This window comes from Heptranchias perlo, chromosome 5, assembly GCF_035084215.1.
Source record: "Heptranchias perlo isolate sHepPer1 chromosome 5, sHepPer1.hap1, whole genome shotgun sequence".
NCBI classification, from domain to species: domain Eukaryota; kingdom Metazoa; phylum Chordata; class Chondrichthyes; order Hexanchiformes; family Hexanchidae; genus Heptranchias; species Heptranchias perlo.
The window spans coordinates 30,435,862-30,456,661 of NC_090329.1; the positions used below are offsets into that span (position 1 = coordinate 30,435,862).

Here is a 20,800-nt window from a genome sequence, read left to right on the forward strand (position 1 = left end):
GCTGCAGAAAATAGGAAAAATTACAGCATGGAGCATCCCATGGGGAAGGCTGCTCCCAGGTTTAATGATGCCTCACTCCAGGTTTTATTGGATGGGGGGAGGAGGAGGGGGAGGTCAGAAATCTTCCCCTCTTCCCCCCCACCCCACCCCACCGCCCCGTGCCCCCCCCCCCCCCGGCCGGCGGGAGGAAGCGGCCTGCCTCTGCTACCAAGAAGGCCTGGCTCGAGGTGGCAGAGGAGGTCACCTGCACCACCAACATATCGTGCACCTGCATACAGTGCAGGAGTGGCTGCAATGACCTAAGTAGGTCAGCCGAAGTGAGTACACTTACTCATTCCCCTACACTCCGTCTGCCATATCACCGCCCCCAACCCACATCTCCTGCACTGCCAACACTACTCTATCACATCGCTCCTCACACCCACTCAAAGCTCATCCTCATCTTACCTGCACTTATTCACCTCGATAGTACTCATCCCGCCACTACCACTCAACCCAATCCTCATACAATCTCATGGCTCTATCTCATACGCACCCTCTCATGCATCTCTTTCACGGTCAGCCTCACTCAACCTGCTACTACCTGTGCTGCAGCCACAGGGCATGCATCACGTATGTGCAGTAGGAAGTGTAAGGCAAACGTGTCGTGAGCATGAAGGGGATGCATAAGGGTGTTTGAGGGTTTGTCATGGTTTTTACCTATATTTAATTTCTGATCAACTCACATTACATATTATATTGTCACCACTAATGCCACGTCTTTGCAAATCTTGTCAGGTTTGTGCAATAATGCCCTTTCCTGAGGATCACTATGAAGACCCACAACTGATGCCACCCATTGTGTCACTGCAGAGTGGGTGTAGGTGAATTTGCAGGGCTCTTTTGTGCAGACGACTGAGAGATGTCGGCAATCTCCCCGGTGGCACCCTGGAAGGATGTGGAGGAGAAGTTGTTGAGGGCAGTGGTGACTTTGACAGCGACAGGTAAGAAGATGGTGCTCGGGCCAGCCGGGAGCAGCAGGGCATGAAAGAGGCTGCAGATGTCCACGACTACATGTCGAATGACTGAGCCTCCATGTGCACTGCTGCTCAGAGAGGTCCAGGAAGCTGAGCCTCGATCTGTAGACCCTTTGCCGAGGTTAGTGCCCTCTGCGACGCATCTCTTGCTGCGGTTGCCCTCCCTCCTGCTGTGCAAGTGGATGTGTCACAGCACTGTGTTGTGGAGCTCCACGTGTCAGAGGTGGCCAGCGAGGCTGGTGATGCTGTTCGTCCTCAGAGGAGGTCATGACTGCAGCTACGGCGGCCCCCATCTGGAAGATGTACATCTGAGATGGTCCGCAAGGTAGGTAAATGTGTCTGGACACCGGGGTAAGTGTGCAAGTTGGTGAATGTTATTGTTAGGAGGAGGGTGGTGGAGGCCAAACTTTGTCCAAAGTGACAGAGTGGCCTCCTGCAATGAGTGAGGCCCCCCCCCCCACCTGTCAAATGGACCTTTGCAGCTGCCACAGGCTGATGGCTGCAACACGTCCATTTGAACTGGGAGTGTTTCCCCCAGTACAGGAAACAGTCTCAGTTAATTTCAAAATCCCAGCCCTTCTAAAATATCAGGTCTGTAAACAACCTGAAGTACCTGTTTAAGTACTTTAAGTGGCACCCCGCCGGCTTTAATTGCCGGCGGGAATCCCACATGCGGGGGCTGCGCACGCATGTCAGCGCGTCACTGGGGAACCCGGAAGTGGGCGGGTTGGAGCCGGGCTCCAGACCCGCCCCGGGAATCCCCGATTTTCGCAGCCTCCCCGCCACGAACGCACCCGATCGCGGGTGCAAAAATCGAGCCCATGGTTTCCAAAGCGCCCCACCGCTTGGTTCTTGTCATTTCTGGGTGTGTAATAGTCTAATTGATAGAGATTGATTACTATGATTAGTCAACAACTCCATTATCGTCATATCATGTGACTGCCAAGGTGGTAGAAGGCGATATAGATGGATCTTGGTCTTTTTTCGGACCTCTGTTGGAAGAGTTTGAATTTTAATTCCCTTGAGGTTCTGGTAGTGGAACTGTTCATAATTTGAAAGAAATGCTTACATTAATATAGTGCTTTATATTGTTGAAATGTCTTGAGGTGCCATACACATTTTTTTGGAGTTCAGTTGCTGTTATTATCTAGGCAATACCTTGCATTAATTTTATAAATCTGATACTAATTAGTATTACCTTTGAAACTGCAGCGTCAAACTAATAATGGAAATTGAATATAGTCAAGTTCCTTTGTTTCTTGCTCACTGCAATCAAAAAGTAAATCTAAACTGGACAAGGGAAATGATCATGAATGCATCAGAAAGCATGAGTATTGGTTGTCATTGATGCAAACTTGTGTGGCTTAATACATTTATATTATCTTGACTTCTGTAGCCGTGTATGCTATATTTGCTTTGCCTTACAAAGAGTTATTCATTTGTACTTTTCCATTTTTCTTTGCCATTTAGACAGGATTAATGTAAACCCTTGACATGTTGATGACGTTATTCTTTCTTTCCCCAAGGACTGATGCAGTAGAATTATTTAGTGCCTGTCAGTTCAGTATGCCTTAAAGCTAATCTAATCTGAAGCCTTGTTGTGGCAAGCAATTTGACAAGTTAGCTTAGTGAATTACAACACACCTATTCTATTCTGTAGTTTATTTCCTGAACAAATACAAATGGAACTCAGAAATCATTATGCATGCCTGCATCAGTCAGGACCTGCATTTTCTTTAAGTGGTTGTAACTCTTAAGTATAAAATATGGGTATATAGCATTTCCATACATCAATGATGCGTTTGCATTCTGTGAAGCTGTTTATAAGTGTACTTTTGTGATTCAGATTAAGGAGATTTATTGTATTTTCCAAATGGACAAGCTGTGGTAATCAAACAATTACAAATAGTGTAACATGAAATAAATGTCTTTGAATTATTCAAGAAAATGTAATATAAATCTTTATAAGTGGATTATGGTCTTGCATTATTGAAAGTGTTACTTAAAGTTTGTTTTTAATATGCTTAAAATTCTGAAATTTAGAAGCTATATCTGATTAACAGTTAAATTCTAAGTTTTTTTTTTACCTAGATTCATTGTCACAAATGTAATATTGTTGCTTTTCAGATAATTTTAAGATTTGCAAAAGATCAATTTTGGAAAATTTTACATTTTAGACAGATATTTGTGTTCCATTGTAACTACAGCAGGCCAGACACTTTGATATTTTGTTTGAAATGTTTCTACAAGATAGCTCAATTGAACATGGTCATGATTTCAGGTATATTAAGGATTTTGTGATCATGGATTAGCAAGCGAAGGAGCAACAACAGCTTGTACATCTTGAGAAGGCAATTAAAGATGGGATAAGAATATGACCAGACAAATGATGAATTAAGGATTAGTTTATTAATAGGTTAAACAGGTGCAACTTTCTAACGTTGCAAATTGAGGTTTATGGATTTCTCATTGGAAGCCAAATTAACCTTTAGTGTGGCAAAGTGATTGATCTGTCCATTTCTAATATGGTAACGTGGTTGATCTAATTTAATGTACTGTATTATTTCAACATGATTCTACAAACTACAAAATAATCAAGTGACGTATAGGCGCATCATAGTCATCAGTTAACACAAATTAAAGATCAGTGAAAACTAAGAGTCTCTTGGCCGATGCATATTAGAGAGGATGCTTGACAGCACATGCTCGAGTGCTGGCAGAGCCAGTTCCACTCGTGCCTGTTTGTTTCCTCTGACATACCTAGAAAAGGAAGAGTGGTTAAAAATGGGTTGCTGAGGAGCAAAGTTCACATCGCTTTCAGTAGAAGCATTGACAGTTTCGAGATCAAGTCTGTTGACAAGTAATATGGGGTACATAAGGAAGACCAGCAGTAGAATGCCCTCACAAACTTGAAACTGGCACCTACCCTCTTCTTTTCTGTCTCTCTCCACAAGATTTGGAGAACTTCCTCATAGTGAGTAAGAGAACAAAGGTTCAGGGGTCTACCTGTTGCAGTTTTCTCTGGTGCAATGGGCTGTCGTCTTGAAAAAGAATGCACAAAGTGAAAATTAGCTTGGATTACCATGATATAAGTAAAATCCAGGTATCATCCTGCAGCCCATTATGAGTGTGATGATAGGTACCTCTGCCAATCAGTTAGATTCCACATGATGTTTTTAGGCAGTTGATAGCATGAAAGGCTTTGACTGAAGGAACACTTTCATGTGAGGGCTTGGAGTGTAAAGGGCTCCTGGGTGTTGATGGCAAAAAAAAAATCCAATCATTGTGAGGAAAGATCATTGTAAGTGAAAGACTTACCTGTATTAGTGCATTCTTGGAAGAATGGCTCCCCTTACCATGACGTGTCTGAAAGCATGTTAAACTTTTTCTGGCACTGCATTGCTATGCATGGGATGTTGGCATTGCCACTGACTGCCCAGGCCGCCACCTTTCACTGTGTTCCAAACTGTGCCTCCTTTTCTGCCTGACTTTCTCCCGCATCACTTCCACAGTTGCAGTTGTGAACCTACAGGGTTTCTGCTTTCCTGCAGACATTTTTGATGGTAACCTTGCTGCTGCTGTGTTCCTAAACCATTTATTTGGCTGCCCTTTAAACTGCTGCAGGAACCCCCAATGCACAAGCACCCAACTAGGGGTGTTCCTGACACCAGGGGCTTCCCCCTATTATTTAAATAAGGCTGTTGCCAGAAACAGGATATTGCCCGCATAGAAAATCAAAGATGAATATTTCCGGAAACTGATCTCCTTGTGATGAACGACATCAGCTCTTGCCATGCCTAAACTTGTTGGACACAGCAGCATCTGTGGTAATTGATTAAATAAATTTACTATAAATCTTTGCTTTTAATTTTTTTTAAAAAGGCTAATTGACAGGAACTTCAGTCCCAATATTTTCCTCCTGTGCAATAGTTATAATGCCGCCGCAAACTCCATTCCCTAGCCACTGACTCCATCCCTCTCCCTGGCCACTATCTGAGGCTGAATCAGACCGTTCGCAACCTAGGCATCCTATTTGACCCTGAGATGAGCTTCTGACCACATATCCGTTCCACCACCAAGACCGCCTACTTCACTTCCGTAACGTCACCCGTTGCCGCCCCGCCTCAGCTCATATGCTTCCGCAACCCTCATCCATGCATTTGTTACCTCCAGACTTGACTATTCCAATGCTCTCCTGGCTGGCCTCCCATCTTCCACCTTCCTTAAAATTGAGCTCATCCAAAACTCTGCTGCCCGTATCCTAACTCGCACCAAGTCCCCTTCTCCCATCACCCCTGTGCTCGCTGACCTACATTAGCTCCCGGTCCGGGAATGCCTCGGTTTTTAAAAAATGTTCATCCTTGTTTTCAAATTCCTCCATGGCCTTGCCCTTCCCTATCTCTGTAACCTCCTCCAGCCCTACATCCCTCTGAGATCTCTGTGCTAATTCTTGTGCATTCCCGATTTTTAATCGCTCCACCATTGGTGGCCGTGCCGTCAGCTGCCTAGGCCCTAAGCTCTGGAATTCCCTCACTAAACATCTCCACCTTTCCTCCTTTTAAGACGCTCCTTAAAACCTACCTCTTTGACCAAACTTCTGGTCACCTGTCCTAATACGCCCTTATGTGGCTCGGTGTCAAATTTTACATAAGAACATAAGAAATAGGAGCAGGAGTAGGCTAATCGGCCCCTCGAGCCTGCTCCGCCATTCAATAAGATCATGGCTGATCTGATCCTAACCTCAAATCTAAATTCATGTCCAATTTCCTGCCCGCTCCCCGTAACCCCTAATTCCCTTTGCTTCTAGGAAACTGTCGATTTCCGTTTTAAATTTATTTAATGATGTAGCTTCCTGGGGCAGCAAATTCCACAGACCTACTACCCTCTGAGTGAAGAAGTTTCTCCTCATCTCAGTTTTGAAAGAGCAGCTCCTTATTCTAAGATTATGCCCCCCTAGTTCTAGTTTCACCCATCCTTGGGAACATCCTTACCGCATCCACCCGATCAAGCCCCTTCACAATCTTATATGTTTCAATAAGATCGCCTCTCATTCTTCTGAACTCCAATGAGTAGAGTCCCAATCGACTCAACCTCTCCTCATATGTCCGCCCCCTCATCCCCGGGATTAACCGAGTGAACCTTCTTTGTACTGCCTTGAGAGCAAGTATGTCTTTTCTTAAGTATGGAGACCAAAACTGTATGCAGTATTCCAGGTGCGGTCTCACCAATACCTTATATAACTGCAGCAATACCTCCCTGTTTTTATATTCTATCCCCCGAGCAATAAAAGCCAACATTCCATTGGCCTTCTTGATCACCTGCTGCACCTGCATACTAACTTTTTGATCTTCTTGCACTAGGACCCCCAGATCCCTTTGAACTGCAGTACTTTCCAGTTTCTCGCCTTTAAGATAATAACTTGCTCTCTGATTTTTCTTGCCAAAGTTCATAACCTCACATTTTCCAATATTGTATTGCATCTGCCAAATCTCTGCCCACTCACCCAGCCTGTCTATATCCCCCTGTAGGTTTTTTATGTCCTCCTCATTTTTGTTTGATAATCGCTCCTGTGAAGTGCCTTGGGACATTTTACTATGTTAAAGGCACTATATAAATGCAAGTTGTACTTGTAGAATGGACCCGTGGATTGGAAAGTAGCAAATGTAAACCCGCTATTCAAGAAAGGAGGGAGAGAGAAAACTGAACTTGTAGGCCAATTAGCCTGGCAACAGTAGTAGGGAAAATGCTAGAATCTATTATTCAGGATGTAGTAACAGGGCACTTGGAAAACCATAATATGATTAGACAGTGTCAATACATTTATATGAAAGGGAAATCGTGTTTGACAAATCTATTATAGTTCTTTGAGGATGTAACCAGCAGGATAGATAAAGTGGAACCAGTGGATGTAGTATATTTGGATTTTCAAAAGGCGTTGGACAAGGTGCCACACGAGGTTGTTACACAAGATTAGGGCTCATGGGATTTGGGGTAATATATTAGCGTGGATTGCGGGTTGATTAATGGACAGAAAACAGAGTAGGAATAAACGGGTCATTTTCGGGTTGGCAGGTTGTAAGTAGTGGGGTGCTGCAAGGGTCAGTGCTTGGGCCTCAGCTGTTTATAATCTATATCAACGACTTAAATGAGTGGACCGAGTGTAATGTAGCCAAGTTTGCTGATGATACAAAGCTAGGTGGGAAAGCAATCTGTGAGGAGGATGCAAAGAGTCTGCAAAGGGATATAGACAGGTTATGCGAGTGGGCAAAAAAGTGGCAGATGGAGCCTAATGTAGGGAAATGTGAAATTATCCTCTTTGGTAGGAAGAATAGAAAAGCAGAATATTTTTTAAAAGGCAAGAGACTAAGAAATGTTGGTAGTCAGAGGGAGTTGGATGTCTCTGTACACGAATCACAGAAAGTTAGCATGCAAGTACAGCAAGCAGTTATGAAGGCAAATGGTATGTTAGCCTTTATTGCAAGCGGGTTGGAGTATAAGAGTAAGGAGATCTTGCTGCAATTACATAGGGCTCTGGTGAGACCACACCTGGAGTACGGTGTACAGTTTTGGTCTCCTTGCCGAAGGAAGGATATACTTGCCTTAAAGTGGATGCAGCAAAGGTTCACTAGATTGATTCCTGGGATGAGAGGGTTGTCCTATGAGGAAACATTGAGTAGAATGGAGTTTAGAAGAATGAGCAGTGACCTCATTGAAACGTATAAAATTCTTAAGAGGACTTGACAGGGTAGATGTTGAGAGGCTGTTTCCCCTGGCTGGAGAGTCTAGAACTAGGGGTCATAGTCTAAAGATAGGAGGTTGGCCATTTAGGACCGAGATGAGGAAAAACTTCTTCACTTGGGGTTGTGAATCTTTGGAATTCTCTATCCCTGAGCATCCACAGCCCTCTGTCATTGAGTATATTCAAGACTGAGATTGAAAAATTTTTGGGCACTAAGGGAATCAAGGGACATGAGGATAGGGCAGGAAAGTGGAGTTGAGGTCGAAGATCAGCCATGATCTTATTGAATGGCGGAGCAGGCTCGAGGGGTCATGTGGCCTACTCCTCCCATTTCATATGTCATGATTTTCAGGTTTTTGTGCTAGATATTCCTTTGGGACTACATTACCGGTCACTCCCATTAGTGAAACTAGAGTTCTCTACAACCTGGAGTGTACTTTTTACTGCCTAATATCTAATTAAGCAATGACCTGATCTGACTATAATGCAGGATTCTTGCTCCATATACTTATTGCAAGTGCCATCACATGCATTCTCCCCTCTTAATGCGAGGCAGACTGAGAACTCTCCAAAACAAGGCATAACTTCAACTAACATCTGGCTTAACTTTTACGTTAAAATACATAAATGAACCATATGCAGTTTTTACAAGTGAGAACAATTAACTTTCTACACTCCTTGATTATGGAAAATTATAAAGATGCAACTCCCTAGTTATAAACGTAGGTTCATTTCCTCGTTGAGCTATTCAAACCTAGCTGGTCCAAAACTTTTTGAAATGCAAGCAAATTTCTGCTGCTTCCTGCTGGAAGATCGCTCATTCTGCTTCTGGGAGAAGGAGAGAGCAAAGGACTTGTCACCTGACATCTGTGAAATGAAGCATTCACTGTATTTGCCCACATATATCCCTTAAATCCACCAAAACAGATTTATCAGATTTGTTATTTGTGGGATCTTGCTGTGCACACATTGACTGCTGTTTGTCTACACAACACTGATTGCAATTCAAAGTAATTAATTCACTGTGAAGCATTTTGGGACGTCCTGAGGATGTGAAAGGCATTTTATAAATGCAGGCTTGTTTGTCCTTTTTCAAATGCATATGCCAGCCTCTCCAAAGACAGTTTTGCCTGGGGGTGGGGGGGGAGTGGCTGGCAAAATAAATGTGGAGGCAGGAAACTGAATCTGTGGGTAGGAAATAGTGAAGCTGCACCCAAATCCCCTGTTTGATAGTTGAGATGGAGGTGCTGCTACATAAGGTGATTACAATCCACTTTGCTACTCTAAGTCACCCGCTCTAGTCGACAGCAGTGTAGCATGTACAGGGAGGTGGCAGCAAAAAAGTTAAGGGAGGAAGTGACTTTGCAGCAAATGGCACAAATCTTCACATGGCTCTGTGCTAAACTGGAGCCAACTTCTCTCGGTCATTGCCACGTATAAAGCTGCAGGTAACACGGTGCATCGAGACAAATATACAAGGTAAAAAAGGTTAAGAAACTAGCCAGGAAAGCTAAATTAGAAAATGAGGTCAGGAGAGCAAACAATATTAAAAGAAATGTCAATTTGTGGTCAGGTGAAAAGGGAAACGAGCCACTGAACGTCCCCAAAAGTGATCAATGGATGGCAAATATACTAAATTAATTATTTTCTTTGTACGGAAGGAGGTAATTCGGCCCATCGAGCTCCTGCTGGCTACAAGAGCAATCCAGCTAGTCCCACTCCCCTGCCCTATCCCCGTAGCCCTGCAAATTTTTTCCTTTCAGAGTCAACATGGTTTTATGAAACAGAAATCATGTTTGACAAATTTATTAGAGTTTTTTGAGGATGTAACTAGCAGCGTAGATAAAGGAGAACCAGTGGATGTAGTATATTTGGATTTTCAAAAGGCATTCGATAAGGTGCCACATAAAAGGTTGTTATACGAGGTAAGGGCTTGTGAGGTTGGGGGTCATATATTAGCATTAATAGAGGATTGTTTTCTGTCCTTTAACCAGAGAGTAGGGATAAATGGGTCATTCTCCGGTTGGGAGGCTGTAACGAGTGGGGTGCCGCAAAGGTCGGTGCTTGGGCCTCAGCTATTTACAATCTATATGGGATAGGATTAACTTAGTGAGAGAGGAAGTATTAAGGGGATTAGCATCTTTGAAAGTAGATAAATCACCAGGGCCGGATGAAACTTATCCCAGGCTGTTAAAAGAAGCAAGGGAGGAAATAGCTGAGGCTCTGACCATCATTTTCCAATCCTCACTGGATACAGAACTGGTGCCGGAGGATTGGAAGACTGCTAACGTTATACCATTGTTTAAAAAGGGAGCAAGCGAAAGACCAAGTAATTACAGGCCAGTCAGTCTAACCTCGGTGGTGGGCAAATTATTGGAATCAATTCTGAGGGACAGGATAAACTGTCACTTAGAAAGGCACAGGTTAATCAAGGACAGTCAGCATGGATTTAAGGGAAGGTTGTGTCTGACTAACTTGATTGAATTTTTTGAGGAGGTAATAAGGAAGGTCGATGAGGGTAGTACATTTGATGTAGTCTACGTGGATTTTAGTAAGGCTTTTGACAAGGTCCCACGTGGCAGACTGGTCAAAAAACTACAAGCACATGGGATCCAAGGGAGAGTGGCAAGTTGGATCCAAAATTAGCTCAGTGGCAGGCAACAAAGGGTAATGGTTGACGGGTGTTTTTGTGACTGGAAGGCTGTTTCCAGTGGGGTTCAGCAGGGCTCAGAACAAGGTCCCTTGCTTTTTATTTAATGATTTGGACTTAAATGTAGGGGGCATGTTTAAGAAGTTTGCTGATGATACAAAAATTGGCCGTGTGGTTGAGAGTGAGGAGGAAAGATGTAGACTGCAGGAAGATATCAATGGACTGATCAGGTGGGCAGAAAAGCGGCAAATGGAAATCAATCTGGAGAAATGCGAGGTAATGCATTTGGGGAGGGCAAACAAGGCAAGGGAATACACAAGAAATGGCAGGATACCGAAAGGTGTAGAGGAAGTGAGGGACTTTGGAGTGCATGTGCACAGATCCCTGAAGGTAGCAGGACAGGTAGATAAGGTGGTTAAAAAGGTTAAAAAGGCATTTGGAATACTTTATTAGCCAAGGCATAGAATATAAGAGCAGGGAGGTTATGCTGGAACTGTATAAAACTTGTTAGGCCACAGCTTGAATACTGTGTATAGTTCTGGTCACCACATTACAGGAAGGATGTAATTGCACTAGAGAGGGTACAGAGGAGATTTACGAGGATGTTGCTAGGACTGGAGAATTTTAACCGAGGAAAGATTGGATAGGCTGGGGTTCTCTTTGGACCAGAGGAGGCTGAGGGGAGATTTAATTGAGGTGTACAAAATTATGAGGGGCCAGAATAGAGTGGATACAAAGGACCTAATTCCCTTAGCAGAGAGGTCAATAACCAGCGAGCATAGATTTAAAGTGATTGGTGGAAGGATTAGAGGGGAGCTGAGGAAACTTTTTTTCACCCAGAGGACGGTGGAGGCGCAAACCCTCAACTCATTTAAAAAGTACCTGGATGTGCACCTGCAGTGCCGTGACCTACAAGGCTACGGACCAGGTGCTGGAAAATGGGATTACGCTGGGCGGCTCATTTTCGGCTGGCACGGACACGATGGGCCGAATGGCCTCCTTCTGGTTCGTAAATTTTCTATGATTTCTATATTAATGACTTCAATGAAAGTACCGAGTGTAATGTATCCAAGTTTTCAGACGATACAAAGCTAGGTGGGAAAGTAACCTGGGAGGAGGACACAAAGTCTGCAAAGGGATATAGACAGGTTAATTGAGTGGGCAAGAAGGAGGCAGATGGAGTATAATGTGGGGAAATGTGAGGTTATTCACTTCGGTTAGAAGAATAGAAAAACAGTTTAAATGGTGAGAAACTATTAAATGTTGGTGTTCAGGGAGACTCTGGTGTCCTTGTACAAGAAACACAAAAAATTAGTATGCAGGTACTACAGGCAATTAGGAAAGCAAATGGCATGTTGGCCTTTATTGCAAGGGGTTTCGAGTACAAGAGTAATGGAGTCTTACTACAGATGTACAGGGATTTGGTGAGACCTCATCTGGAGTACTGCGTACAGTTTTGGTCTCCTTATCTAAGGAAGGATATACTTGCCTTGGAGGCGGTGCAATGACAGTTCACTAAATTAATTCCTGGGAGGAGAGAGTTGTCCTAATGAAGCGAGGTTGATCAGAATGGGCCTATACTCTCTGGAGTTCAGAAGACTGAGAGGTGATCGCATTGAAATATATAAGATTCTGAGGGGTCTTGACAGGGTAGATGCTGAGAAATTGTTTCCCCTGGCTAGAGAGCCTAGAACTAGGGGGCATAATCGCAGGATACGGGTTTGGCCATTTAAGATTGCGATGAGGAGCAATTTCTTAACGCAGAGGGTTGTGAATCTTTGGAACTCTCTACCCCAGAAGGCTGTGGATGCTGAGTCATTGAATATATTCAAGGCTGAAATGGATAGATTTTTGGACTCTTGAGAAATCAAGGGATATGGGGATCGGACGGGAAAGTGGAGTTGAGGTCCAAGATCAGCCATGATCTGATTGAATGGCTGAAGGGGCCATATGGCCTACTCCTGCACCTATTTCTTATGTTAAGTACTTATCCAGTTCCCTTTTTTGAAAGCCGTAATTGAATCTGCCTCCACCATCCCCTCTAGCAATGGATTCCAGATCATAACCACTTGCTGTGTAAAAAAGTTTTTCCTCATACCATCTTTGGTTCTTTTGCCAATCACCTTAAATCTATGTCCTCTGGTTCTTGACCCTTATGCCAATGGGAACAGTTTCTTTCTATCTACTCTGTCTAGACCCTTCATGATTTTGAATACCTCTATCAAATCTCCTCTCAACCTTCTCTGTTTCAAGGAGAACAACCCCAGCTTTCCCAGTCTATCCATGTAACTAAAGTCCCTCATCCCTGAAATCATTCTAGTAAATTTCTTCTGCACCCTCTCTAAGGCCTTCACATCGTTCCTAAAGTGCAGTGCCCAGAACTGAACACAATACTCCAGCTTTGGCCACACCAGTGTTTTATAAAGGTTCATCATGACTTCCATACTTTTGTACTCTATGCCTCTATTTATAAAGCCCAGGATCCCATATTTTTTTTAACCGCTTTCTCAACCTGCCCTGCTCCCTTCAACGATTTGTGTACATATACCCCAGATCTCTCTGTTCCTGTACCCCTTTTAGAATTGTGCCCTTTAGTTTATATTACCTCTCCTCATTCTTCCTGCCGAAATGTATCACTTTGCGTTTTTCTGCGTTAAATTTCATCTGCCATGTGTCCGTCCACGCTACCAGCTTGTCTATATCCTCTTGAAGTCTATCACTATCCTCCTCACTCTTTACTACACTTCCAAGTTTCGTGTCATCTGCAAATTTTGAAATTGTGCCCTATACACCCAAGTCCAAGTCATTAATATTAATCAAGAAAAGCAGTGGTCCTAGTACCGACCCTTGGGGAACAGCACTATACACCTCCATCCAGTCCGAAAAACAACTTTTCGCCACTATTCTATGTTTCCTGTTACTTAGCCAGTTCTGTATCCATGCTGCTACTGCCTCTTTTATTCCATGGGCTTCAATCTTAATGACCAGCCTATTGTGCGGCACTTTATCAAATGCCTTTTGACAGTCCATATACATCACATCAACTCCGTTGCCCTCATCTACCCCCTCTGTCAACTCATCAAAAAACTCTTATCAAGTTAGTTAAACACGTTTTGCCTTTAACAAATCCATGCTGGCTTTCCCTAATCAATCCACACTTGTCCAAATGACTGCTAATTCTGTCCCGGATTATCATTTCAAAAAGGTTCCCTACCACGAGGTTAAGCTGACTGGCCTATAGTTGCTGGATTTATTCTTGCACCCTTTTTTGAACAAGGGTGTAACATTTACAATTCTCCAGTCCTCTGGCACCACCCTGTATCTAAGGATGTTTGGAAGATTATGGCCAGTACCTCTGCAATTTACTTCCCTCAGCAACCTAGGATGCATTCCATCTGGACCGGGTGACTTATCTATTTTAAGTACAGCTAACTTTTCCAGTATCTCCTCTTTATCAATGTTTAGCCCATCCAATATCTCAACTGCATCTTCCTTTATTGAGACTCTGGTAGCATCTTCTTCCTTGATAAAGACAGATGCAAAGTACTCATTTAGTACCTTGGCTATGACCCCTGCCTCCATGAGCAGATCTCCTCGTTGGTCCCTAATCAGCCCCACGCCTCCTCTTACTACATGCATATAGAAGACTTTTGGATTCCCTTTTATGTTGGCTGCCAGTCTATTCTCATACTCTCTCTTTGCCCCTCTTATTTCCTTTTTCGCTTCCCCTCTGAACTTTCTATATTCAGCCTGGTTCTCACTTGTGTTATCAACCTGACATCTGTCATATGCCCTTTTTTTCTGCTTCATCTTATTCTCTATTTCTTTTGTCATCCAGGGAGCTCTGGCTTTAGTTGCCCTACCTTTCACCCTCGTGGGAATGTACCTAGACTGTACCCGAACCATCTCCTCTTTTAAAGACCGCCCATTGTTCATGTTCAATTACAGTTCTGCCTGCCAGTCTTTGATTCCAATTTACCCGGGCCAGATCTGTTCTCATCCCACTGAAATTGGCCTTCCTCCAATTGAGTATTTTTACTTTAGAGTAGCCCATGTTCTTTTCCATAGCTATTCTAAACCTTATGATACTATAATTGCTGTTCCCTAAATGTTCCCTCACTGATACTTGGCCCGCCACTTACCCCAAAACCAAATCCAGCAATGCCACCTTTCTCGTTGGCCTGGAAATGTACTGGTCAAGAAAGAAGTTCTCCTGAAGACACTTCAAAAATTCCTCCTCCCTCTTTGCCCCTTATATTATTATTAGCCCAGTCTATATTAGGATAGTTGAAGTCTCCCATTATCACAACTCTGGAAGAGATTTCAGTAGGGAATAGGCAAATCTATAGTGGGTTGGGAAGGTGGTTTGACGTATGGCAAATGCAAGAGATGATGATGATTCGGGAAGCTAAATTGCTTTAAGCAACAGGTCACAACACTCGGACTGGAAGGCGAAAAATCAGTGTAAACACTTCAGAGTACTATTACGAAGTAGACTAAATTATCTTCTCAAAATTATTTAAATTTGACTGGGCTCATTGTTTAAGCCTTTGTAAAATGTAAAATTGGAAAACATACTATTACATTGCAAAATATTTGCCTCACTGTTTTAAGATTTTGTTTGGCTGCCACCTTCCCATCATTTTTATTTTGTTCCTCCCTTTGTCAACTTGTTCTTGCCAATGCTCCTCTAACTGAGAGCGATTCACACTTGAATGACTGATCTCTCCACAACATTTGAAGTATATCTGTTTTGGAAAGAGACTGTATATGCTTAGATGTACTATGTACTCAGTGTTCTGCTACAAAGAAACTCCTCTCACACACTCAGTTCTGTGTACCATTGCCTAAATCCAGTGATGTTTTCAACCACTCATTGAATGATGGAGGTGCCAAAAGCAACACACAGATCACTCAGACCACACATTTCCTATTTCCTCATTTCCAAAACGTATTTCTAGTTTGATCTGTGATGGTTTTCCTAATGCTTTATTACTGTTGTTCGAGACTGTTCTGTCTGTCACATCAGAACAACAGCTTGCATCTTTAAAGCTCCTTGAGATGTGTTTCTACATTAATGGAGCTATATAAATGCAAGGAAAAAATGGACACTAAGCCAAAAAAGGTGATATCAAGTGGGGTGATCAGATGGGTTTAAGGACGGTTGTAAAAGGAGGAGAGGGAAGTGGAGGAGTTTAAGGAGGACGTTCCAGAAGGTAGGACTTAGGTGGCTCAGTCTTCAGCTACCCATGTTGGGGCAAAGGGAGGGGGGTGTACAAAAGGCTGGAGTTCGAGGAATAGAGTTCCCAGGGAGAGATGATTTGAGCGCTGAAGGAAGTTACAGATATGGGAGGGGTGAGCCCATGGAAGGATTTAAGCAGAAGGATGATAATTTTAGGTTTGAGGGTTTGAGTGACGGAGTTATTGTCAGTCAACAAGGACACGGATGAGTCAGAATTGGTCCAGAACAGGATATTGGTTGCAGAGTTTCGGATGAGCTAAAGTTTAGAGGTTGAAGGATAGCATGCTAGCCATGAGCACATTGAAATAATTGAGCATCAAGGTGACAAAAGCATGAATGACAGTTTGTGACAGATGGGCTGATTTCCTTGGCCGAATGCTACACAGAAAGTGACCGTGTTATCTTGCTACAATGTCTGTTTATGTACCTGAACTGTGAAGACTGGTAGGAGCAGCATTTGATGGTGTGTTCTTGAAAAATAAAGAAAAGACTGCAATAGAGCATTTAGACCCCATTGAACAGAATAACTCCTTGTAAAGCAATTTGCTATATTATATGGATATTTTCTTAGTAATATATAGGTCTACTGTCTGTAAAATGCAGAATCATTTGCCTACTGTGCTACGATAAATCCTGTTTCAACCTAGACCATGGATCAACCAGTACTCATTTACAGTTTCAGTGTGTTTTTGTTTTTAAGAGCATATATTCAAGAAAGGAATTGTGTTTATATAGTATCTTTCTTGACCTCAGGATGTCCCAAAATGCTTCACAGCCAATTAATTACTTTTGAAGTGTAGTCACTGTTGCAATGTAGGGAAATGTGGCAGCCAATTTGCACACAGCAAGGTCCCACAAACAGCAGAAAGATAACTGACCAATTAATCTGTTTCAGTGGTGTTGGTTAAGGGATAAGTATTGACCAGGACACCAAGAGAACTACCCTGTTCTTCGAATAGTGCCATGGGATTTTTTACATCCAAATGAGATGGCAGACAGGATCTCAGTTTAACGTCTCATCCAAAAGAGGGTATCTCCAACAATGCGGTACTGCACTGGAATGACAGTTGAGATTATGTGTTCAAGTCCTGGAGTAGGGCTTGAAGCCATAACTTCTGACTCAAAGGTGAGAGTGGTACTACTGAACCAAGGCTGACACCAAAGAATTATTATATAAATGTCTACCAGGCATTTTGCTGCTTTGACTTGATGTGATACAGTATAGTTTAAAATGAATTTAACTTAGCCATGTCAGATTACCATAATAGTTTACAAAATTTAAATAACTTTATCACCGGCTTCTCACTATGGTTTATTCATCAGAACATACTAGTTTTTAGATATTTGTAGTTAATTAAAACGTAATTATTCCATTACCGTTCATAATCGTAATAGTTTTTAAAAAAAAACTCAGGTGTTTATATATTTTTTTAAACTCCTAGGTAACCAAGGATGATTTCATAACATTTGATTACATACTTTGCATGGATGAAAGCAATTTGAGGTGAGTAGAATGTTATTTTCAGCAGTTGTTCTAGTTTTCAACGGAGGCCCCAGTTTGATGAATGTGTGATAGCCTGTAATTGATTAGGAATTTTAAAGTACCATTAAGGATTTCTAATTGATATTTTGTTTTCCGGTATTAAAGGGTTTAGACTTTCTGTACACATCCATTGTACTCTACTGATCATAATTGACACACAACTTTTAGTTATCACTATAAAGTTTCCTTACAATACTGGATCTCAACATTGGCATAGTTACAGTGATGAGCGTTACCAGTTAAAGTTTGAAAAATGTGTGTGTGTGTGTAATTTTCCCACTTGTAAACTTCTTTGACATTTGACCTCTTAAACAAAATACATTTAAAAGTACAATATGTATAATGGATATTGTGTAGGGAGCTAAAGGGTTGTAATTCATTTGGAGCTTTATGAATCTTCAGAATTTGAAACTGAATTATAATCTTTAGCTCCCTCCTCATAATCTATTATGTATGGTGTGTGTGTGATGGTAGTCGGGTGTCTTTTTTTGTGTGCAGAACTCTTGAAATTACCTCCTCTTGTGTTGGGTCTATGCAATATATTCAGAAGTTTTTGCTCAAGTTTGACAGGGACAAGTTTTCCAGCCCAAACTGATGGGATGAAAATCATCCATCATGGCCAGCAATAAAATTTGACTAAAAGGTAAAGTTTGATTTGGCCAGTTTCAGTCTTTTTGGAGTGGATGCAAGATAGCAGCACAAAAATACTTATGATTTGCCAATTAATTGATGTCTCCATCATAGAGACCAAAGGATCAGAGTCACACTGGTGCAGTATGGAATGCTATTGTAGCTATAGCACATTGTTGGTGAGGTGTAAAGGGAACTTTACCCTGCATTTAACCCAAGCTACATGTAGCCTTCATATTAACCTGGGTTTGCAAATATGTCTGCATTCCCCACCTATCTCAAAAATTAAATAAATGATAAAGTCTGTGTGTTTATTTTACATTGATAGAAAGAAATTATCCTTAATGCTGATAGTTGAAACTTCTAATGATGAACATTTACCATTTACCTTAAAGCGCTAATTGGTATAAGCTGGAAATGGCATAGCTGTGTATGTTTTTTTTGTGCCACAAAACAATTTAATTTATTAATCCTGTTTGTTATAAAAATTGAACCTTGAGAACTGTTCATTTTGTATTTGGGGCACTTGAAGAGTTCTGCAACGTATCAATAAATAAACCTCACTTTAAAGTACTTAAGTTCAGGAGCAACACATTTGCAGGGACAGGGTGCATATCTTTTTTTTCTGGATTGGGCTATTGTCTGTAACCTGTGAAAACATTAAAATTTAGTTGATCATCTGGAGCCCCAGAGCTGGTACATAACGTGCAGCATATAATAGCAAGTCAATAAGATGATGTCTGCCAAGATCCAGTGATATATTGGATAGCCGACACAGGCACGATGGCTTCCTTCTGTAGTGTAAGATTCTGTGATATTTGCTGGAATCCCTAGAGGGCAGTACAGTGATCTGAATTCACCTGTGAGTCAGATTGTTGCAAGTCTGGAAAATATATACAAGGCTCCCAATTTGTCCTTTGTATATATTAAGGGATGAAGGGTTCCAGTGGTACAACTACACAAGAGTAAGCAGAACCTTAATCTGATTTTTTTTTCTCTAGTGGTTACTATGCATATCATGCCATCTTTCTTTGTTCTTCTACAATGTCAATATTTAGGACTAGCCTGCCCTCCCTACCCCCATTCTTTTTAAATAATTGGAGTGGATTGGGTTTATTTGAAGTAAAATAGACGTGTTGGTTTCTGATCTGTCATGTCAATGTTTTTTTTAAAAAAGACAACAAAGGTGTCGTATGGACTCTGATCTTTTTCATTGGGAAGAAGGTGACATATCTAGAAATAACATTCACTAACTTCAAGGTGAAAATGATTCTACAAAGCCTCATTTGACACCTTTATGAAACAGCTGAATAAGCTATTTTGTCATGCCCTCAGGAAATCCCATTCCCCACTCTAGAATTAGTCCATAGAGGTTAGATAGCATTTAGCTAAGAAAAGTCCAATTTTATTGCCGATTTTAAAAACCCAAGTTTCTTTTTCAGGTGCTTTTCATTTTTTATTTTTAACTTTGAAAACCAGAAGTAAATCAGGCTATGGAGCAAATTAGAACCCAAAAACCCAAGGAATATTTGAAAAAAATTAATTTTAATTTTGAGACATCACTAAACCTCAAGAAAGCATGCAAGCATGCCAACAAAATACAAGATAAGCTAAGTAACAATCCACAATTACTTGCAGTTCACCTGACCCTACTTAATAGGCCTCCATTGTAGTTCCAAAAGCTCTGGTTAGTATATATATTCTTTACAAGACTTTATCACATACTCTATACGTGTCTTATTTTGTCAAGCACTCTATAAGGGATAAACCTAAGAATTCTTATTTTTTTCAGGCTTTAGAACTTATAACATAGGGGGCATAGATTTAAAGTGATTGGTAGAAGGATTAGAGGGGAGCTGAGGAAAAAAAATTTCACCTAGAGAGTGGTGGGGGTCTGGAACTCACTGCCTGAAAAGGTGGTAGAGGCAGAAACCCTCAACTCATTTTAAAAAGTATCTGGATGTGCACCTGAAGGGCCGTAACCTACATGGCTGCGGACCAAGTGCTGGAAAGTGGGATTAGGCTGGGTAGTATTTTCGGCCGGCGCGGACACGATGAGTGGAATAGCCTCCTTCTGTGCCATAACTTTCTATGATTCTTCTATGAAGTGGGGTTTGGGAAGGTGATTACTTTCTCGTCTCTTTTTTTAAACGGCTTATAAACAATATTAATAACTTACCTCCCGTTGCTTCACTTCCAGAATTTGGTGCAGAAGCACAGGCTCTGGGACACATGCTAGTGACCTCATCACACACATTGCACCCATGTGTCATAATGCAACATGCATGATTATGCCACTAGCACAAGGTGCATTCATCTTGGGATTTACTAGGAGCAGGGAGAATTTGGTCTTTTGCCAGTCCACCAACCTGGAAAAGTCTGGGAACTTATCGGTGAAAATCATTTCAAAATGGTTTTAGGTCTCCACATATAGCCGTAGGGGATTGTGAAGGAAATGGCAAACAGCCCTCTTTTTTTAAAAAAAAAGAAAAAAATTGATTAATGGAGCACCTTGTGTTTAAAAATGACTTGTAGCAGCATCTTACGATGTTCATAAATTGATTTGAAGGAATACTGCATGACACAAAATGGAGTCTACATCCAGTTATTCGTGGGATTGATCAAATCTAATGTCTCCAAAGATGGAAGCTGATAAGTTGTAAAATGAATCATATATTCTCTCAAATTTTGAGTCCTAACTGAATTGAAGCACCAAATTACTGTTTTTTTTTTTGCCTTCATAGAATCATAGAATGGTTACAGCACAGAAGGAGGCCATTCAGCCCATCAAACCTATGCTGGCAGTTTGTAAGAGCAATCCAATTAGTCCCATTCCCCCAGCTTTTTAGCAATACACAAAATAATATTTTCCCCAAAAACAAATGTATGGACCATTATGTGCTATGTCTGTGCATCCATTGCAGACTAGATTGTGTTTTCACAAGAATAGGCAGAGTGCTAATTATGGAATAATAGTTCT

The 20,800-nt window shown here is 41.8% G+C and overlaps 1 protein-coding gene across 2 annotated transcripts in view; it reads left to right on the plus strand.

The window, feature by feature from the left end:
• acp1 (acid phosphatase 1) overlaps positions 1–20,800 on the plus strand; it is a 48,933-nt gene that overhangs the window by 14,213 nt on the left and 13,920 nt on the right. For both annotated transcript variants that reach the window (XM_067984198.1, XM_067984197.1), the window contains exon 4: positions 17,090–17,151. In XM_067984198.1, coding sequence (XP_067840299.1) covers positions 17,090–17,151 — 62 coding nt within the window. The remainder of the gene's footprint in view (positions 1–17,089; positions 17,152–20,800) is intronic.